This window comes from Sesamum indicum, linkage group LG11, assembly GCF_000512975.1.
Source record: "Sesamum indicum cultivar Zhongzhi No. 13 linkage group LG11, S_indicum_v1.0, whole genome shotgun sequence".
NCBI lineage: Eukaryota > Viridiplantae > Streptophyta > Magnoliopsida > Lamiales > Pedaliaceae > Sesamum > Sesamum indicum.
In genome coordinates this window covers 2,544,341-2,567,095 of record NC_026155.1, presented here as the reverse complement: position 1 = coordinate 2,567,095, position 22,755 = coordinate 2,544,341, and the positions used below count along the sequence as shown (strand labels likewise).

The 22,755-nt window shown below is 34.8% G+C and overlaps 3 protein-coding genes across 3 annotated transcripts in view; 2 read left to right on the top strand and 1 right to left on the bottom strand.

Moving 5' to 3' along the window:
- LOC105173274 (leucine carboxyl methyltransferase 1) overlaps positions 1 to 1,052 on the top strand; it is a 6,313-nt gene extending 5,261 nt beyond the window's left edge. Inside the window, exons 12-13 of the mRNA XM_020698105.1 lie at positions 536 to 574; positions 660 to 1,052. Coding sequence (XP_020553764.1) covers positions 536 to 574; positions 660 to 731 — 111 coding nt within the window. The 3' untranslated portion in view covers positions 732 to 1,052. The remainder of the gene's footprint in view (positions 1 to 535; positions 575 to 659) is intronic.
- Positions 5,951 to 10,079, top strand: LOC105173250. The gene is made up of 4 exons (XM_011094938.2): positions 5,951 to 7,484; positions 7,791 to 7,975; positions 8,360 to 8,583; positions 9,027 to 10,079. The coding sequence occupies exons 1-4, from the start codon at positions 6,146 to 6,148 to the stop codon at positions 9,811 to 9,813; spliced, it is 2,535 nt and encodes an 844-aa protein (XP_011093240.1). The 5' UTR covers positions 5,951 to 6,145; the 3' UTR covers positions 9,814 to 10,079.
- On the bottom strand, positions 15,192 to 19,094 carry LOC105173249 (serine/threonine-protein kinase D6PKL1). Its single transcript, XM_011094937.2, has 3 exons — positions 18,716 to 19,094; positions 16,608 to 17,895; positions 15,192 to 16,201 (listed from the first exon to the last, which is right to left on the bottom strand). The coding sequence occupies exons 2-3, from the start codon at positions 17,846 to 17,848 to the stop codon at positions 15,334 to 15,336; spliced, it is 2,109 nt and encodes a 702-aa protein (XP_011093239.1). The 5' UTR covers positions 17,849 to 17,895; positions 18,716 to 19,094; the 3' UTR covers positions 15,192 to 15,333.

The following is a 22,755-nucleotide window of genomic DNA, read 5'->3' as shown; positions in this document are numbered from 1 at the left end:
CTATTCTTCTTCTGGCCTGTTCCATTAATTTACTCACACTTTAACTTTTAAGGTGTCTGGTTGCTTTATTACCAATTTTCTTTCTCACCCTGCTTTCTTATTCAAATCATTCAAGATGTGGCCGAATTTTTTGGTTGCTAATCTGTTTTCAAGGTCTTCTTGGCTGTTCTGATATATATTCAAGTATGCCTGATTCGCTAGATTCTTTAGACAACCAAGTTTTTTGTATACTGGTTTAATCTGCTATTCCTGGGGTGCATTATGTTGCAAAGCAACATAAGATTGCGAGCAATTAAATGCCTTTTTTCTGAGCTTTCTTGTAATTTTTCCACACCAAGAAATGGAATTGTACTAAATCTTCATGTATAAACTTCACCAACTCAAGGTGGCTTGCTAAGCAATTTTTCAATTTGCTCTTGACCGCGAGCTTCTTGCATTTACAAAGATTTGAAGCAATGTTCTGCCACGACCACAGCTAAATGCGACTGATAATTTTTAACATCATAATTAAACTTCAATAATTTTGTATTTTCAGGAGCATTACTGTGTGGCTTGTGCAATCAACGATACACTGGTATGCCCTCATCTCTGGGACATAAATCCTTAACCTGTTGGTTTGTGCACACACTGCTCAGCCTATGTATTATTTGATGCTTCAGGGTCTATTCAAGAATTTCGGTTTCCCCAATGAGGATAATGCAACAGGTTCCCCTACCGCAACAACTTTCTGAGAGTACGTTACTATTTCGAAGAAATGTTTTCAAATAGCCCATCATTAAGATGACAAAATCATGTGTATCTTGCGTGTGCCGACCCACCTTGGATGTTTCAGTTTAGCAGATAGTCTATGAACCAGTTGTTTACTCCTAGTCGAGTCTTACTATAATGTGTGGATCCCCCCTGTATGTTTGTAATTTGACTTAAATGGAAAGATCCCTTTTCTTTTGCTAGCTGTTTTGCAAAGAAAACGTGGTAGGGACCCCTTAGAGCACAACAATGTCCAATTTCATGGGCCAGAGTGGTCTTTGTGGAAAAAAAGTACAATTCTTGCATGGTTGATTCCCCTTTTTTAAACTGTATTTCCTCTGTTTTTCTCTTATCCCTTTGTATTGCCCTTTCGTTACTATTAGTATTGAGCTACATTGACCCACATGTGCACTACAGATGAAAGAATACTTGCTAAGAGATGTCGGGGCCCCAGTTCCTCATCATTTCATTAAGCAATTTTACTACTGTCTTCATGAATGATGAATGATGGATGATGGGGTGTTAGAAAATCAGGTAAATCACAACGGGCTCCCCTAAGATTTGTTATAATTATAAATTTCTCTTCATTGTTTAAAAAATTACAAATAATTCGTTGAAATTAACAATCATCTTACAAATACTTCTACAATGACCTATCATGAGGGGTATTTGTTTAGATCATTGTTAATATTAGGGAGTATTGTAATTTCTCAGTTGAAGGTTTAATTGTAATTATGACAAATCTCCGAGCAAGTTGTAATTTAACCTAGAAATTTTGCAATATCGACCTGGGAAGAATATGTTTTCATGGCTAGTTTTTGAGAAATCACGATTGTTGATTTACGTAGGAAAACCATGCCAGTGTGGGCAATGAGATTTGCAAGATCCTCTGTGAGGTGAAGGTGTTTCAATTTGATGGATGCTTTGGATGGTGATGGGTTTGGATTACATTTGGACTTATCTTAAATTCTTTCAGTTCACGATAAGTTTTCATATTTTTAATTTATGTCTTTGGCCCCATTTACCCAACTTGATCCCATTATAACCACCACATAATTATTGTAACTTCTCATATATGTTTTCTAGTATATCTATTTACATTGAATATATTGTTGTTTGCTTATATTAAAATGTAAACATAATATTTTAAAGGGTAAATTACGATAGGTTCTTCTAAAATTTGTCATGATTACGAACATTCCTCGTTTATTGTAAGGTAGTATTTGTTAAACGACCCTTAATTTTAAGGGTTTATCTATAAATTTTTTAAACAATAAAGGATTATTCATAATCATAACAAACACTGGAGGAAAGTATTGTGTAATATACCCTATTTTAAAATTAGATTAGTAATGTAGAATTTGATAAGATATATCTTTTACATTTTCCATCTACAAAATATGATATGTGTTTATGATTTGTAATGTGTGAAAAACTAAAACAGGCACAAAAAAGAATTAGATTGAAGTAACCAATCAGATTTATGGGTTTGAAAAAGGCACCAATTGGGCGTTGGAGTAAACTAATGGTGAGATTGAGAGTGAGAGGTGGGGGATAGATAAAAGAACAAATTCCTCTTTACTTTTCACCTTTTTAGTAGGCAAAAAGAGAAAGAAAATAGTTCCCCCATTTTCCCTCACTCATGCACACATCTTCACCTCTACTATTTCTTGTGTGAATGCCCAAAAATACCCTTGATCTTGTTTCTTGCTTAGAGGGTGTAATTGTATGGACTGTGAGCCGTTTGATATAGTATTATTAGGGGTGATCTAACAGTTGGTGATTTATATATATGAGTTTCAAATTCATCCCATCATTTCATATTGGTGGTTATGTGATTTTCATCTTATAATTTTATGAAAAGATGACAATTGTGGTAATGTGCGTATACTTTTAGGAAACTTGCGTGTTTTTATGATGGGGTGTGATGTTTTTAAATATTTTTTGAATACGCTTTCGATTAAAAATATGTTCAATACTAAGAGAAAAGATTATTTTAAATACAAAAGCTCGTATTTATTTTCTATAGATACATTTGACGTGTTTAACACTGGTAAAATAGGAATTAATTGGTAAAAATATTATAAATTTGATTATATCTTATTTTTTTAATCTAAATAAAATCACTTACTTTTAATGAACGTATTAGAAGAACAAGAAACCCTAAAACAATTAGACCAAAAAAAAAAAAAGAAATGAAAAAAGATAAAGAGTGTGAATTTTGATAGTTGAGCCCAAAAAGAGGGTGGGGGAGAAAGGAGGGGTGGAAAAGTAAATTCCTTACACAAATTTCAACCTTTTACTACTTTCACCTCTCCTATGTTGTCTTTAATTCCTTTGTCCCATAAAAAGGAATCCCCACTCAACAAGGGCTCATTGGGGGATTAAAGCCAACTTTTTTGGGCTCTATGTTCCCACTTTAAAAGAAAATAAGAAAATTGAAGAAAAAGGTAGGAATCCTATCCCCCCATCACATCTTCATTCTTACGGTTGTTATTGTACTGATGTGGCATGATTTATATTATTTGATATTTTTATACTTATTTTATATCAGAACAATCAACAATAATTTGTACTGATAAGAAGTGAGAATAGGGTAAAAAATTAAGATTTGTTCTTAGAGTGTGTCAGAGTTATGAATTTTGAAATACTATGTTCTTCTGTTTGTATACAAAGACGTAGCCGTGGGTATCGTTAAGGATTATTCGAAGAATTCATATGAACACTCCGAAACTGATCACGTTCATTATGTGGGCCCTAATGGTAGACCCCCACTCTATCAATGGTCGAATTGCTAGAAATTAACCAATCACAAATATTTTTTTTTAAAAAAATCCATTTTTGATTAATTTTGAGGGGTATTCTAATTATGCTATTTACTGATTGATTTTGAAATATATTCTCCACATAACACAAACCTCCTTTTGACTATAAAGCCCTTTGAATATTCCTCACTTTTTCTAAGAAAAATATGAGATATCAAAAAGGAATAAAAGTGGTAAGGAAAAAAAGAAAGAAAGAAAAAGACTTTAACTACCAAATCCAAAAGCCTCCACCACAATTTATCTCTATTTTCCAGCTCAGATTTCAAATAACCTAAAATTTGGATATAAATGATGAGTAAATTACACTCATCTTTCTTCAAATTTGACATTATTATTTTAAAATTACCAAATTTTTTATAATTTTAACGGTCATCTAATAATGGGTTAAATACAATTTACCCCCCTATGTTAATAAAAAATTATAAAGAAATCCTTGTGAAAAAATAAATTGCAATCGATGCAATTTACTTCCCTCCGAAGGGGGTAAATTGCATTTTATTTTTTTTTTACACTTTTTCATTAATATAGGAGGATAAATTGTATTTAATCCTTTAATAATTAAGCCAATTCATTAACCTCTGTTTGGTGTCTATTCATTTTTTGTAGTAAAGTAACAAAAATACCCTTATGGACTATAAATCATAATTTTATTTATTTTAATATTTTAAAATTTTTTAATAAACTAAGTGGATAATTTCTTTTATAATTTTTTAAAATCTTTCATTCACCTCGCCCATTTATTTTTAATATAATTTTTAACTTTTTTTTATAAAATATCTAAGACAAAGTTGACAATTCCAAACTCCATTCAAGGATTACATAATTTCATAAAATATAGAGGACTATTGATAATTTTTCTGATAATAAAGGGGGTACTCGTAAAGATATCAAACCCTCATGGGAGCTCATTGTAATTTACAAATACTATTCACTTTTAATTTTACTACAACTTTTAATTTTATTTTTTACGAAAATCGTTTATCTAAACGTAGAATTTTTTGCCAGTGAGGCCTAGCTCAGTTGGCGAAGTTGAGACTCCATGATTTTAAAAATTATGTGTTCGAACCCCGCTATGTGAATGGGATGTTATCAACTGCATAGTAAGAGTTGTTGTCTTCTGCAATAGTAGATGTTGTTGAGCAAGATATGATTATTGTAATAACTTTTGATAGATAGTGATATTGACAGAAATAATTATAAGGGAAAAGTATTATTTAGTTCGCTAAGTATGCCTAATTTTAATTTTAGTTCGATAATTATGTCCATTTTTGTTTAGGTCCAGTAACTTACGAAATTACTTATTTTTATTCTTACGGCAGTTTCTCGGATAATTTTACCCTATGAGTGCATATGGACTAAAACTATCTTTCAAAAGTTGAATAGGGGTAAAATTGTCCGAAAATCTGTCAGAGGACTAAAAGTAAGCAATTTCGTAAGTTACTGGACCTAAAAAATTGTCCGAAAATCTGTCAGAGGACTAAAAGTAAGCAATTTCGTAAGTTACTGGACCTAAACAAAAATAGACATAGTTATCAGATTAAAATTAAAATTAGGCATACTTAACAGAGTAAAAATAATACTTTTTTTAATTATAATTATAATCGATATATTTCAATAATTAATAGTTTATCACTCTTATAAAAAAACATATATAATTTTTCTCAACCACTCCCTGAAATCTTAAATGGCTAAGTTTTAGGAATTGTAGCTACCAACAGTACAGTATTTTCCATTAACATATCATAAAAAGATCTGATTCCTATTAAGGACAATACTGACAAAAGACACAAATCCTTATTGTAATTATGCAATTATCAATCATTATTACAGTAATCATTATTTGTTTACAATTCCACCAAATCCCAATTTGTAAATTTACCAAATTGCCCAAATTATCTCAAATATCACCAATGGGTCCAAACCCACATGTAAAACAATGGATGATTTATATTTTTAAATAATATTATTATAAACTGCATATTGATTAAAATACCTTTAAATATATTTATCCTTATTAAATTACAGTCTTCCTAAATTTCACATCAATAATATTTTATTTATTTGCATTTAAATTATAAAAATATTTAAAAAAATTATCAGTTATGAGCGATTGCTGGTCATAATTATTATTTATATATATATATTTGTGATTATTCAATATTAAATAAAAATAATTCATAAATAACTATGAAGGAAAATAGGAACATCCTAAAACAATTTATGGGTTTTTTTCAGAAAATATTATGGAGAAAAAATGTATTTGAAATAAAATAAAATCATATGGTAAATAAGTGATTATATATATATTTTTTCAAAATTATAGCTAATAATATTAATAGTAATAATATTAGTAAATGATTTCTTTAAGTAGTGGAGAGAGTGAGTGAAGAGTGAAGAGTGAAGAGTGATGCTAGTGGAGTGCAGTGTGTGAACTGTGCGAAACCAACCGTTCCGCCGTCTTAATCCTCCCTCCTCCTCCTTCGCCGCCGCCGCTGCCCCTACTCTTTTGGTTTTATTCTCCTTCCTGGCAATTTTTTAAAAATTAGAGAGAAAATAGAGATTTGTGTGAACAAATGGGCTGCACGGCGTCGAAGCTAGACAACGAGGACACGGTGCGGCGGCGCAAGGAGCGGCGCCGCCTCATGAAGGAGGCTGTCTACGCCCGCCACCACCTGGCCGCCGCCCACGCTGAATACTGCCGGTCCCTCCGCATCACGGGCTCCGCGCTTGTCACCTTCGCCTCCGGCGAACCCCTCGCAGTCTCCGACCATACCCCCGCCGTCCTCCTCCGCACCCCCAACTCTGCCGCGACCGCTGCTAAACCTCGCACGTTCACTCCTCCTCATCGTCACATCCCCTCGCCTTCTCCTTCACCCTCTATCCACCCACCTCCTCCACCACCCCCCATGTCCACTACGTCCTCCCACCACCACCAAAAAACACCGCCGCCGCCGCCGCCTCCCCGGAGGAGAAAGCCCGTTAAACTACCCCACATACTCTCAGACTCGAGCTTTTCTTCCTCCCCACCCCCCAACCATAATTTCACTTACGCTGCCAGAGCAAATTCAACTTACTCAAGCACCCCTTCGCAGGCTTCTTCAGTGTGGAATTGGGATAATTTCTATCCTCCTCCTTCACCTCCAGACTCCGAATACTACCACCAACTCCACAACAGCAAGAAAACCGAAACCCGAATCGACGATGACAACTCCGATGATGATCATAGCTACACTGACAATGATAACGATGATAAAGCTTCAATTACATCCAATTCTAACATTCACGGTCGAGGTGATGGTTATCAACAGAATCCTTTTAGTGGCTGTGAGGCCAAGAAGTTTGACGACCGGGCATCGAATTACTCATCCTATTCACGCTATTCACATAATAGTTATAGGAAAAATTACTTAAGGCCGGGCCTTGAACCAGTTCAGAAGAAAGGGCAGTATTTGAAGAACTGGGAAAGCGAAGAGGAGGAGACTGAAAGAGAGGAAGTGCAGTGCAGTGAATGGGGCGACCATGATAACTACGGCAGCACGAGCAGCTCCAGTGATGAGGATGAAGAAGGAGATTTGAAGTCAAGATCTGATTTTGGGGCAAGGTCCAACTTCGAATCTGTGAAAAGTGAGTCTGCTGCTGCTGCTAATGTGGGGAATGTGAATTCCAAGTTGTCCAGTAAATCCGAGAAGCTTTCCTCAGACGATGATGGCAAGTCGTCTTATAGTTGGGGAAATGGGAACAATGAAGGGGTGAATTCTGACAGGAGGATTGTGGTGAGGCACAAAGATTTGGTGGAGATTGTTGCCTCTCTCAGAGAGTACTTTGACAAGGCTGCTTCGGCTGGAGAGCAGGTCTCTGAGATGCTCGAGGCGGGCAGGGCTCAGCTCGATCGGAGCTTCAAGCAATTGAGAAGTAAGTTTAAATAATCCGGTCATTGGATCAAGAATTTGAAGATTGTTCTGTTTCTAAATTTGAAATCGTGCTAAAGTTTTAGAAGACTGAAAAATACAATTATTCTTGTGAGTTTAGGCAGAATTTATGTTCTTCCAATAAATAATCACCAAACTACTAATTAGTTTTAGATGTTGACGAGAAGTTGTTTTCAGTCTTAGAGAGTGTGTTCTTCTTTGATATTTATAATGTTTAAGTATTGAGTTTAATTGATCAAAGTGCCTCAGGAAGCCAAATTTTGAAAAGATTTTCATTTTGGTGTTACAGAGACAGTGTATCATTCTAGTGGAATGTTGAGTAACTTGAGCTCCAGCTGGACTTCAAAGCCTCCCTTGGCGGTTAAATACCGGTTCGATCCCAGTTCAATCGAACAATCTGGTGGTCCAAAGAGCCTGTGCTCGACTTTGGAACGGCTCTTGGCTTGGGAAAAGAAACTATATCAAGAAGTAAAGGTAGTGATCTGGATCTGTATTTTCCTTCATCAGCTTTTTCGCCCTTGTTGAATCTTTATAGTTTTTGTCTAATTATAAGTTCAGTTCTTCTGATATCTTACCATTGCATAGACAAATAGTCGACAATTGAGTAAAGCTATCCTTTTGTTTGGTTGTGTATCTTCTTTTGCTCAATGTTACAATGATCATTTATTAGTTGTATTTGATGGATTATGTACGACCAAATCTTCTAATGAACATAAAGTAGTTTTTCCCATATGTCTTTCTGAAGGTGTAAAAATCGAGCTTCAGAACTGGGTTGTATCTTAAATTTTTAAGCAGATGCTGTTTCATTCTACTGATTTTACTTATTAGTAACTATCTGTGTCGTGATAATGATTATAGGCTAGAGAAGGAGTTAAACTCGAGCATGAGAAGAAGTTATCAGTACTTCAAAGTCAGGAGTACCGGGGGGAAGATGGAGCCAAGTTGGACAAGACAAAGGCATCGATAAAGAGGCTACAATCTCTAATTTTGGTGACATCTCAGGCTGTTTCAACTACCTCATTTGCTATTATCGGTCTAAGAGACTCTGATCTTGTTCCGCAGCTTGTTGAACTCTGTCATGGGTAAGTTCTATCTCCTTTGCATACATTAGAAAATCAAAATTCAATTGTTTGGGAGAATAACATTGTGCCAACTTTAAACAATTGGGCTCCTCCAACCTCAGTGAAAGATTTCATTCTCAGATTATTCGCTTCTGATGTCGAGCAATGTTTTCAGGTACTGCTCACTCAGGCTAAAATGTGAATAAAACCAGTGGAGAAACTTTTGAAAATGTTAAATCAGTTAAAATAAGAAATATGAGAGGAAATGGCACCTAAGTGACTAGTGATGAAGAATTAGTATGGATACTAACTCACTTCAATCATGTTTTCCTGGAAAAGGTTGAATCATCTTCTATGATATCCATTAAATATGGATTTTATGACGACATTAATATTACTTGAAGTGCATTTTGATCTTTATTTTCGCATTTGTTACTCACCGTGCTGATGAAAAATAAATGCAGTTTTATGTACATGTGGAGGTCGATGAATCAGTCCCATGAAGTCCAGAATGACATAGTGCAGCAAGTTCGTGGCCTCGTTAACCGCATGACTAAAGGCCAATCAACTTCGGATCTGCACCGGCAGGCAACCCGTGATCTTGAGTCGGCTGTCTCGGCCTGGCACTCCAGTTTCTGCCGCATGATAAAGTTTCAGCGGGATTTCATTCGGTCTCTCCACGGCTGGTTCAAACTCACCCTCCTCCCGATCAACAGCGAACCAACAAACAGCGATAGGGAACCGTCCAAGGTTTTTGCTTTCTTTGATGAGTGGAAACTCGCCGTCGACCGTATCCCGGACACGGTTGCTTCTGAAGCCATCAAGAGCTTCAACAATGTCGTCCATTCAATATCTTTGAAACAAACAGAGGAGCTGAAGATCAAGAAACGGACTGAATCTGCATCAAAGGAGCTTGAGAAAAAGTCTTCATCTCTCAGAAACATCGAGAAAAAGTACTATCACTCGTACTCTATGGTCGGCATAGGACTTCCAGACAATGGGCCTGACAATGGGCACGTTTTGGACGCACGAGACCCACTTGCTGAGAAAAAAGCCGAGCTTGCAATATGCCAAAGACGAGTGGAAGACGAGATGGTTAAACACTTGAAGGCAGTCGAGGTGACCAGGGCGATGACTCTAAACAACATCCAAACAGGGTTGCCTGGAGTCTTTCAAGCTATGACCAGTTTCTCTGCCTTGATAACTGAGGCTCTTGAGACAGTTTGCACACGCTCTTATGCCATTCAATAGATAAACACTCAGAACACAGTTTCTATATCATTATTCTTTCTTGGTTTTGTGGCAGTTAGGATTTATAGAGGCAGGCAATTTTTCATGGTGGCTCAAATTTTTTGGCAATGGTCTCTGCGACATGTAAATATTTGGATTTTTGCAGCTTAATTCATCACTCCATTTGTTTGTGGGGATGGAAATATCCCTGTCAAGGACAGTTCTTGCATCCTTGTATGAGAGCTCCCCTTTTTTAGCAGATAAAATAAACTGATTGTCTTGGTTCATTTGTCTGAGGTTCTCATTTATAAACCTCCTATCCTATGTTGCCTGATCATTTGTTATTTAGCATGTTGTAAAACCTGCATTTCTTGATCAAAGACCATTTGATTTCCACTGGACTAACTGTTATTTTGAGGTGAATTATCAGTTGAACTGCTAAAACTGACCCTGCTGCACATGGGAGAAACCTGAGTGAACAAGTGCAAACTAAAAAACACTCTTCCTCTCTCTCTCTTTCTCTCTCTCTCTGACACACACACACACAGAGCTATCTCACTGTCTGCTGCATCTTTTCATGTCTGAACAACAGAAATTGTGTTAAGCTGCCTATAAAAAGGAGAAGAAGACAAAAACAGAAAGAGAAGAGAGAGTTTGTGGCAAATAGAAGTGCCTTGAGACATGGACTTGTCAGAGTGCATGTTGGTTAGCTTTGTCTCCAATTAAGACAACCCTATAAACAGCTGAGTCTTTAATAAGTTTGTCTTCTTGAAATGTGTTTGGGATTCTTAATTGCTTTATATGACTAGTCTTGGATCTCGAGCTCACCCCTATCTACTTTGCTGCTTCTTTTGGTGTAGGTTTGATTTGATGCTACAAACTTCAAACTAATGTACTATAATCTATAACTTTGTTTAGTGTCAAATAAGACAAAAGACAGAACTTCTGTAATTCATGCTAAGTGTGAAATGTAGGGTGATTATTTCAATATTATTTCCAATCTCAATTATTGTAATTAAGTATTATAAATATGTGGTGAAATTATTTATTTTTTTTTGGAGGAAAATTTGAACTCATGATATTTAAGTAAATATTTAGGCCTCCTTTACTTGGTGTGATGGGATTTAAGTGGTATAGTTAATTTTAGGATTGCAATCCAGCCATGCATAATCAGTTACAGTAACAAGCTTTAACTATTAATACCGGATCAATTCAAGGTAAAGTAAGCAAAAAATTAAAAGTAATTAAGTGGGATATCTCAACTAATAACTCAAACCAAAGATGACCTTAGTGACTTAATCACTGAATCAACATATGGTTAAAGGGTGAGATAAGTATTAATGATTGTTATTATTTGAAAAACCCGACTGTTCTTTTTAATGACCACTCCATAGGACTAAATGACATAGGAAAACTTTTTATATAAATCATGTTTAGCTCAATCAAATCAATCACATAGCAATTACAATTGACCACTCATCATTTATGTTGGGAGTTTATCCACACAGTGAGCCCTCAAAGAAATATAATTGTTATAAAGGAATACAAACCAATATAATAACGATTACGGATTAATAGGAACAGTGAGAAAAAACAACAATGATAAATAATTTCAGCTTAAAGAGTCGGATCCGATGGGGAAGCCCACAACCATAAAGGCCGGTTACTCAAACCCACCAAGGGACGACAACCACCAAGGCTAACCCATACCACGAAGGTACACACGGCCACCAAGGCACCATCGAACCACTCAAATTCACCTATCTCTTTTATTTTTTTTCTTTACTTGTTTTGCTCTTCTTTTTTCTTACTGAAGGTAATGATTAAACAAGGAGAAGCCATTGATGATGGTGCAAAAAATTGAGAAAGTGGGGAGAAGACGAGGAGGGTGAATAAATTTGGCCAAGAAAAAAGAATAAGAAGGCGAAGGGTTTCAATCATCTAAAAATGAAAACCGGACGGGTAATGAGTGGATCGGATCGGTGGGTTGGATTAGGCCTTCTAGGTAGTGGGTTGGAGTTGTGGGCTTAGGCCTACTGAATTTGGTCTTGGGCCCATTTTCAAACATATTCCTCCTTGGACTAGGACCAAAAAGGGAACCTAGCCCAAAGAATGGATCCAGCAAACATCATCATCATTTGTACCTACAAAATAGAAATATTAGCAACTAATGCAAATTGATATAAACAAGATTAAAATATCAACAGATAATATTTGCACATAGCAGATAACTTGCATGCAGAAGGATTTACAAATTTCAGAAATAAGCACTAAGCATCAATCACAGAAATCGCACAAAGAAAAAAAATTCAGAAAATGCACAAATCGAAAAGGAACGATCTTACTGGTCACCAGAAGAAAAGAACTCGAAGGCTTTGATCCCACTGTTGTGAGTTTATCCTCGCAGTAAGCCCACAAAGAAATAAATTATTACAGTGGAATACAAACCAATATAACGATGATTACAGACTAATAGGAAAGTGAGAAAAATAGCAATGATAAATAATTTCGGTTAAGAAAACCGGTTCCGATGGGGAAGCCCAAAGCCACAAAGGCCGGCAACCCAACCACCGATTGATCAAATCCACCAAGGGTCGACAGCCACCAAGGCTAACCCACGCCACCAAGGCACACACATGGTCATCAAGGCACCACTGAACCATTCAAGTTCACCTATCGCTTTTATTTTTTTTTCACTTGTTTTTCTTCTTTTTTCTTTCCAAAGATAGTGAATAAATAGGAAAAAATCATTGATGATGGCGCAAAAAATAAAAAAAAAAGTGGGGAGAAGACGAGGGGAGTGAATAAATTTGACCAAGGAAAAAGAATAAAAAGGGAAAGGGTTTCAGTTATCTAAAAATGAGAATTGAATCGGATAATGGATGGATCGGGTCAGTGGGTTGGATCAAGCCCTCTAGCTAATGGGTTGGGATTATGGATTTGGACCTACCGAATTTGGTCTTAGACTAATTTTTCAATAATTTACAAAAAAATATATATTATATGTACACATAATTAATTTAAATATGATCACACTCTATCGCAGTCCGAATTTCTTGAAAACACACATGATTTCATGGTTGAGCCTTTCAAGGTCATGAAGACCAGAGTGATCGTCATCAAGATTAAATCCTAGATGAGAAGATAGATAGCTTGTGGTAAGTAAATGCGTTGTAATGTGAAGGCAATAAAGTGTCATGATGATAGCAAGGAAATATATATATATATTATGGGGATGTACAAGTCAATCTTATAAAAAATGGGATCAAAATCGGCGTGTTTTTTGTTCCATTTTAACTGACTTGACACAGTGTTCAGAAATTATTGATCACTTATAACTTGAGAAATCGAGATTACACCACTAAATGCATACCTCCAACTATTTGTCCAGTGAGCTACATCATCTATTACTTGTATATCAACTTTCACAAATTTTCCTTTCTATCTATTAAACTAACTTAAGCATTGAAGGATTTTTGTCCAGTAAGCTTAACGATCTTTTTTCATTTTTTTTCCTCAAGTTCTCGAACACTTGATTTGGACTACTCTGGATATATCTCAACACCTAATCCAAATCAAGACATATATATATATATATATATATATATATATATATACATATATATATATATATATATATATATATATATATATATATATATATATATATATATATCCTCATGCATGCATTGAGCAACATGGTTTCAAAGAACAAGGTGAAAATGGAGATATTTGGTGTATGCAGGGGACCATGGAAATGCCACAGAAAGCCAACATAGAAATGGTCCACAAACAAATATTAAGTGATTGTGGGGTTTTCTTTATTTTATTCCTTTCTTTTTTCCCCTTCTATTTAATATGTATATGTATTGTCTTTATCATGATCAAATATTTATTTTATTTTTTTTAGAAATAAAGTATCGCTATTTATACGAACACTTAAGTTATTTGAATATTTAGAAATTAAATATAAAATAGTGGGTTTTCAAGATTTTAGGAAAAAATAAGATTAAGTGATTTTCTTATAAATTTATTTTAAAAACATAAAATTCCATTTCCTCTTAAAAGAGTTAAATTAAATGCATTAAATATAAATTTGCAGTCTAGAATAGCAGTAACTGGTAAGCAAATAAATTTGAAATGCCCTTTTGCACTTTGCTTGATTGGGCTTCCACTAAGACAAGCACTTAATGGGCCGAACTATTGGGCTTGCTACGAATTATAAAGCCCAATATTAGATGAACCCAAGTAAATTGGTAGTAGAACCCAACAGGCCTTCCTTTCCAACTTGGACTCATGGGATCATACTTTGGTCTTAATAGATTAATATTATAGAATTCAGTTGTGTGTGTTTTCTGTTTTTCAAGTTGTAGATGTTACACCTTTTGTCCCAAGGAATGAAAGACCGTTCTTACCCAAATAGAAATATAACATGATGTAGATGCTTTCAGAGTGTTTGGATTCGTTATTGGAGTGTTTCGTTGTGTTTTATGGAGATAGAGAGAGAAAAATAAAGATAAATAAGTATGTGTTAGAAATAGTATGTATGTTTGGATTTGTTTTTGGAGATAATTTAAAATAAGTATTGTATGTTTAATGTTGTGTTTTGGGAGACAAAAATTACTGTTCATTATCAGATCACTGTCAAATCATGTTCCTTTTTTATATATTTTTATGTATATATGTGTCGTATATATATGTATGTATTTATGTCAAAACAGTTAAAAAATACCCAGATAAAGTGTTTTTATGGAGATAGAGAGAGAAAAGCAAAGATAAATAAGTGTGTGTTAGAGATAACATGTATGTTTGGATTTGTTTTTGGAGATAATTTAAAATAAGTATTGTATATTTAATGTTGTGTTTTGGGAGACAAAAATTACTGTTCATTATCAGATCACTGTCAAATCATGTCCCTTTTTTATATATATTTATGTATATATGTGTCTTATATATATATGTATGTATTCATGTCAAAACAGTTAAAAACACCCAAATAAAGTGTTTTTGTATGATGACAAACATTGGGTATATTTTGACTCATTTCGGAGATAACTTGAAAATGAAACAAACATAGTGTTTGGTTTTGATGGGGATCAAACATACGTCTTATTATTTGTCTCCCCGACTAATTAGGTCGTGTCGTGTCGTAGTGCTCGCACGGCCCTATTAGGACTAAGGCCGTTGTTGCTGCAGATGAAGCAGATGCAAGATGCAATGCTCCACTTGGGAACAAAACAAGACTTGAATGCATATTGGAATTGTTTTCTAACATGCACCTAATGGTAACTGATGTATTCTCACTTTTTTTCTCTTCAAAATGCAAATGCAACAACAGTTGTTCTTAAATGTTTCTTTCTCAACAAAACTTGAGATGTAGAAGAGGAATCACATCAAAATTTCATCTAAATATTCATCTTAATTATCAAGCAATTTTTGAAGTCCATTACAGCTTATGTAAATTTCTGTCACAATTTCAGTAGGGGATCAACTAATGACACTGATACAAAATACAGGACAAGAATCCTATATATGCCTTGGCTAAAAGAACTCAAAGTCCAGAAACTTACCCCCTGATTTCATGTCTGTTCCTACTACCCTTTTGCTGCCATTGCCCACCCCAGCTAAGTCCACCTGCCCGAACTTCTCGGGAAACTCAGCCTCGATGGGTCTTGGCACCTCTGGTGGAGTGCTACATCGTATAAGAGCCCAGTTCACGCCTTCGAAGAATGCGTGCTGCTTAATCTCGGTCGCTCCTCGTTTAACCCCTAGCCTGTTTTGTGGCTCCTTGACGAGCAATCCACGTATAAGGTCCCGACTAGCATAGCTTGTTGCTGGTGAGTCGGGGAATTTGAGCTGTTGTCCTACTACGTTGAAGAGTGTTGCTCGATTTCCTGAACCTTTGAATGGGGTTTTACCATAGAGTAATTCATGTAAGAAGATACCAAATGTCCACCAGTCCACCGCGCTGCCATGACCTTCGCCCTTGATGATTTCGGGGGCCAAGTATTCGTGGGTTCCGACAAAAGACATGGACCGTGCTGCAGTAGGTTCTGCAACGAGCTCAGGTAGAGTACGGGACGGGATTCCTGTCTCAGCTCTTGACTTCCCGGATTTTTTCTTGCCTTTCTGAGGGAAAATTCGGGGTAGGAAGCATGCTGGTTGAATGCATGCTGATGTTGGCTCGATACATGCTGGCTGCACACAGAATGCAGCCCCTCGATCTGAACTCAATGCGGAACTTCTGATTAGGGTTGGTGAAACGGCACATCTAAGGGAAAGATCAAAGTCTGAAAGCATAATGTGCCCATCGTCACGAACAAGAACGTTTTCCGGTTTCAGGTCTCTGTATACCACTCCCAGCATGTGGAGGTACTCTAGTGCCAGAAGAACTTCCGCTGCATAAAATCTGCGTCCATTAAAAAAGTATGCCATTAGTACTCCATTCATGCTCATTCAGTCACGCACGAATAAAGTGTGAAAGCTCCCAACTAAGGTGAAATTAAATGTCCAAAAGGCCAGTTCATCTAATGATGGAGAAATCAGTTTGCTCATCCGATCAACTTATATGATGGAAATTCATATGGTAAGAACTCAACAAATCAATCCCAGATCAGATTTCAAGTTTCCAGGTCAGGACACAAGAATTGGAGGGTTGTAACTGACCCTAAATTCATGGATAAAGTGGACCTCAGAATAGATTAGCTCTCACATTCAAAGAAATCTGAAAATACAAAAATAAGAATATTGAACTGGGAACTGAATAGAAGAAAGTCTAATGCAAAAGAATGCAAGCTTGAAAACAAGGTGCATACCGTGCAGCATATTCTGAAAAATGTTTTCCTGGTTGGCGCTGCCTCAGGGTATGCAGGTCTCCTCCAGGACAATATTCCATGACCAAGCAAGAAAATCTGTCCGTCTCAAAATGAGTGTACAGTGTTGGCAAGAATGGATGGTCCAGCAACTGCAAGATTTCTCTTTCTGTCTGGGACCTGTTCAACTTGTTCCTGCTAGCAAGAGATGCCTTATCCATTACCTTCATTGCAAAGAAACAACGAGTTGAACTCAGCTCAGAGAGATACACACTTCCAATATCCCCACATCCAAGTCTTCTCAGTAATTTGAAATGACTCATGCCTAAAATACCATCACGTGCTCGAATAGCCAGTATAGCCTTCCATCTAGGATCATTTCCTTTGTGAGGCTTATTTGCACTGCCAGTAATGTTACTCCAGTTACTGTCATCACTAAGGCCGCTGCTGTCACTCGGTCGGCTAAGGCTAGTTTTGGTACTCTCAAGGGAATCACCAGGAATGCTCCCTTTCATACTCTCATAGTTCCTGTCCACACTAAGCATACCATCACTCATTATCCCATCACTTCTATATGTGCTAGCACAGCTATTGACAATGCTCATAGCCCTAGCAACACCAATACTATCAATGCTACTGTGTGGACTAACATTACCACTCGGAGGTAATGAAGCATCCCATATACATTCTTTTTCCTCAGAATCTGGGAGCGGACTGGCGTCTGTATTTTGTGACGGACGAGAAACTGCAAACGGGGATGAGACAGCTGCTAAGTCGTTGGGCTCTTCAACCAAGCTCTCAGCAGGTGAAAGCAATGGGCTTTGTTTGATACTTGGCACCCGGATTGAAAGATCCTCCAGAAAAGGGCCCTTCTTAGATAGGCTTTTAACCAAGCACTTTCCATCCCCATTGTTCCGACCAATTGGTACATAGACCGGTCTCATGATGTCTGTGTCTAAAGGTTCAGGGGGGTGACTCACACCATGAAATGACGTAGAGCCACTTCCCTCAAATGAATCATCACTGACTTTAAATGAAAGAACGCCAGGCATGAGATCTTCCTCCTCCTGTAAAAAGCTCTTCCCTTTCCATGCTTGTGCAGCGACACGTGGATCCAGCTCATGAGATTCCTGCAACTTGGATGGTTTCCTAATCTCTTCTAACAAAGTCGGGTGAGCCTTTGTCCCTTTACTGCCACGGGGCAATTGCGTGGGAAGCAAACGCAATTCGGGGATCTTTTCCATATCGATCACCGTATATCATCACAAGCCCCTCCCTTTATTAGATTACTCTGCGAGGCACAAGAAAGCATTTACAACCACTTTTCAACAAAATTTGCTTCAAACAAATCTATTACATGACATATTACATATCGAAATGAGCCAACAAACTCGAAGAAAATAATAAAGTGAATCAAAAAGATACTCCCGCAAAATTCACACAACAAAGCTCATGCCATACAAAAGAATGTTGTCAGCTAAATATAAGCCATAAACTGAAAATCTTAATCTCAAAATAGCAGAAACGTCATGTTTCCATACATATCCTTAACCTGAAGTAAATTACTCGTAAAAAGAAAAAACAAAGAAATTTTCCAACTTAGAGAAAAAGAGAACTCAGCGTGCATACAAGCAGATCTTGCGGTTACAAAACAATGAACTAAACGATCATCAAGTATTTCATAAAAACGACTTAAAATGCACATCCGTAAAACACCCATCTCCTCGAATGACAAAGCTTCTAAAAAATGTTTCATAATTAAAATCCCAGCTCAAATTAGCAAAATGTCACGATTCTCTTCACATTACCTTCCTGATTTCCGGGAAAATGGAAAGAAGCCAAATTCAAGAATGTACGATTATAGGCGTACGTAGCCAAGCATCAACATACATACAATGAAAAAAGAAGAAAAATAAAAGACACGGGGACAAGAAGAATTACTTTTACTTATGTTCCACGCAAATACAATAATCCAATAAATTAGAAACAAAAATGGGATTCAAACAAAAACCCAGAAGGCAAGCAGAACATCAGAAGAGACGCTTCACTCTCAAATGAGAGGACCCATCAACGGAGCAGCAGTAATATCCGAAAATACGCAAGAATTTTACCTCTACAGCAAAGAAAAGTTATGCTAGATCAAGAAGAATGGCGAGAAGATAGGAAGAGAGAGGTGGAGGTGGCCCAAAACAAAACAGGGAAGAATGAGGAGACACGACAGGCGTATCTCTTTTTTGTTCAAAGATTGCAGCAGCAGACGGGATGGCTTTTCTTTTGCAGAGGAATGTGCAATTGTAGTAGTAGGAAAGGAAGAGTGATTGGGTGGTATTGGGATGAGGAGAGCAGCAGGAGGAGGAAGAGGAAGAGGAAGAGGAAGAGCATAAACAAACATAATAGCTTTTGCCTTTTGTTTATTTCCGTATTTCTATTCTTTTGGGGCGTCGGGCGCTTTAGTCATGTGTTCACTGTGATGACTGCTGAAAAAGGATGCCCGGTGGGGGTAGGGGTGGGGGTGATGTTGGGCAGACCAGAGGAAGTCATGTATGTAGGCAGTCTCCGTGAAAAGGACTATTCTATCCTTGCATCTCTTTTTCTTTTTTAATATTTAACGTAAATTACAACCAGCTCTCCTCCTTTTAGAGATGATTACGTATACCTCCATATTATTTAAAATTACAAATTTTGAGATGATTACGTATACCCCCACATTATTTAAAAATTATAAATACCTCCTGATATTTTATAAAATTATGTAATCTTTAAATAGATACTGGAATTGTCAACGTTGCACTTGTTGTGATTTTTGTCTTTTCTTTAAAAAAATACAGAACAAGGTGGATGAGAAATTTTAAAAATTTATAAAAAAAAATTATCTACTTAATCCATAAAAAAATCATAAAATTTTAAAAAAATAAATAATATTGTAATTCATAGTCCATAATGATATTTTAATCAGTTTACTACAATAAATAGATAAAAAACTAACGAAAACTAACGAATTAGACTAATTGTCAGACAACCCTTAAAACTATGGGGTATTAAGAATTTTTCAAACAACGAGGGAATATTTGTAATTATGCCTAATTTCAAGAAAGCATGTTGTAATTTACACTAATATTTAATTTATCCAATTGAAATTCTATGTTCATGTGTCATTTTGTCCCCGTTTTTTCAGACTTCCCCGTTTTTTCAGACTGAATTTTCTATTTCAAATAATATTACGTCTTTTATTTTATGTAACATATACATATCAAATGTATAAAAATTATTGCCATTTATTTTATTTAAAAATAATTATACACTTAACGTGTATATATTAAATAAAATAAACATGATCTAAAATTGAAAATTCATTTCACCTTTCTCCCACCAATAAAAAATATATTTTTTATCATAAGCTTTACCCCTTTCTCCAATAACTTTGGGAATTTTTGTATGTATTAAACAAATGAATTTTGTGATTTATTATTATAAATTCTTGTTAATAAAATTAAAAATAAATGAATAATAAATTATATTTACTCAAAATCATGCAAATTCATACATGAAATTATATAAAATAATCCGACAATCTTGAGAAAAAGTGTAGAAAGTTAAAAGGGCGGAACCAATTATATCTTAGTTTAGTGGTAAATATCGAGATTTGGTTTAATAGTTCAAAATTATAGGTTTAAGTCTTACTAGACGTATGTGTATTTATTATTTTATAATTTTTAATTATATTGTTATATTGATCTACACTGTATATTATTCAACTGCTCAAATTATTAAAATATTGATATGATACTGTAATTATCGTTTCTATCTAAAAATATAAGGTTAAAGAAGTCAGAAATCAACTATATATTCTTGTTTTTAAAATATTGATGTAATAATATAATTAATAAATTTGCACACACATTGAATGTGCCACGTCTGCTGATCTAATATAGAAGGATCAGATAAAATTAATCTAAATTATTTTAATACTAAAAAAATATTTAATTTATATATAGTTCAAGATTCATCTAAAATTAATAATTGGAGCAGACTCGATGTAAGTGCATGATCAATTTTATATTATATTTTTTCAATTCAATAAAAAAAGAAGAAAAATAAAACTAAAAATAATAAAATAAATTAACTTTAAATGTCTATGAATAAAGAAATTATTAATAAAATCGATTAATATGAACATAATTATTTGTGGAAAAATAAGTAGTGTAGGGACATTTTAGGTAATTCACATTTTGTCAACTGCAGTAGTTATAGTACTACGAATTTACGATACTCTCCATTAATAAATAGTATAGATAAATTTAATTAGTTTTGGGTAAAGGGTAATGCATATGTATTGGAAGGGCAATTTAGTAAAAAGAGAAGGTGATAATAGGGGCAGTAGCGTCTATTCAAACACTAGTCTGAGGGTGTGGGTGTGGGTGTGGGTGTGGCAATAGTAGACAGGAGGTCTGGGCACATTAAAAGAAAGTGGGGACCATCGCGGGCGACCGTTATGGCCCAGAAGCGGGACCCACAACCTCTGCTCCTCCCTTGGATTGAGAATAAAACACGTCTTTTCCAGACCCGCCAGCGACGGCACAAGCGACCGCCTCTTCCACCACCACCACCACCACCACCTCCTTTCTATTTCTCATCTCCACCACCTCTTCAGAATTACACTTATACTCGTAAAAAATTTACAGAAGTGACCGCTTCTGTTAGAATTTAAAAAAAAAAAAATATTGATATTTTGCAAAAAAAATATTAAATAAATTTTTAATTTTACCACTCATTTAACATTTGAATGTAATAATTTTATACTTCTAAAAAAAAATATAAAGATATTAACCTCATTTTATATATATATATATATATTATAATTATATATTTATAAGATGAAAAATATACATGAGCATGATAAATACAGGAAAAATTTAAAAAAAATTATCTAATATTTTTAGTTAATATCGGTATTTTTCATTCAAACCCTAGCCACAGGGGATCAGGTGTAAATGCAGAATTTTTTAAGGGAGTGTAAGGATAATTTTAAATTTATTTGGGAAAAAATGTAATTTTATATTTTTAGATGGGATCCTAAATGTAATTAAACGTTTTTTTATTACTATTCCGAAATAATTTATAAATAAATAATGTTATGAGTCAAAAGTTGTAATATATATATATATATATATATTATATTAATAATGAAACTAAAATAAATATACCATAAATGATAGTTTAAAAAAGTAAAAAACATATATGTACATATTTTTTTAATTTTGATTTTTTTAAATAAAAAATTAAGTGATTTCAGCCCCGATCATTGGAGACGAACCATAACAACCGGAGGTTGTTTAATATAATTTTCAAAGATTTTTTAGTTTTAGAGATAATAAAAAACAAAAATAAAAATATCCCCTTAATAATAGTTAGAGATAGGAAAAAGTAAAATAAATTAGAATCTGTCATTTACAATTTTGTAATTTATTTATTGTGAGAAATTGAGAGATTTCGATTCTGATCATCAACACAAGCCCATATAAATCTTAGAATCCATAAACTGCGTACGAATTACTCACAATATATCCATTGACAGAATTCTTACATTAGTAGAAAGAATCAAACACACAATCTTCTGACATTGTAGAAAAACACAAACCATATCATTATTTTAAATAAAAAATATGTGTCACTATATAATTTTTTTTCTCCAAAAATAGATGGAACTATTGGTTAATAATAATAATTATAGTGATTTAAGTAAACAATAATCATATTTTAAAAGATTGAGGGGAAAATATGTGCATATATATATATAGGGTTAAATTCATTTTGACCCCCTGTGATATATCAAAATATCAAAAATTCTCCTATGAAATTTTTAATATAAAAAATCATCCTTGTGTTATGAATAAATAATTACACCGCCCCCTAGTCAGTTTGAACCTATATTTTTAGAAATAATAACTAAAATACCCCTTCTAGTCAACGGTCAAACTAAATCTATTTATATATAATTATTTTGATTTATAATATATATAATTTATAACTATTAAAATATATTTATAATATATATAATTATTATTTTTATAAAAAAATTCAAAATAAAAATTATAAACCCCCCGCACAATTGTCTTCCCCGACCAACCCACGCCCCGCCCTACCCCCCCCC

Excerpts from the sequence above, each read along its gene's own strand:
- LOC105173250 (XM_011094938.2), top strand. The coding sequence starts at position 6,146 with ATGGGCTGCACGGCGTCGAAGCTAGACAACGAGGACACGGTGCGGCGG. Across the intron at positions 7,485-7,790 it reads GAGCTTCAAGCAATTGAGAA|AGACAGTGTATCATTCTAGT; the intron begins GTAAGTTTAAAT and ends TTGGTGTTACAG. Across the intron at positions 8,584-9,026 it reads CTTGTTGAACTCTGTCATGG|TTTTATGTACATGTGGAGGT; the intron begins GTAAGTTCTATC and ends AAATAAATGCAG.
- LOC105173249 (XM_011094937.2), bottom strand. The coding sequence starts at position 17,848 with ATGGAAAAGATCCCCGAATTGCGTTTGCTTCCCACGCAATTGCCCCGT. Across the intron at positions 16,202-16,607 it reads TTTTCAGAATATGCTGCACG|ATTTTATGCAGCGGAAGTTC; the intron begins GTATGCACCTTG and ends TAATGGACGCAG.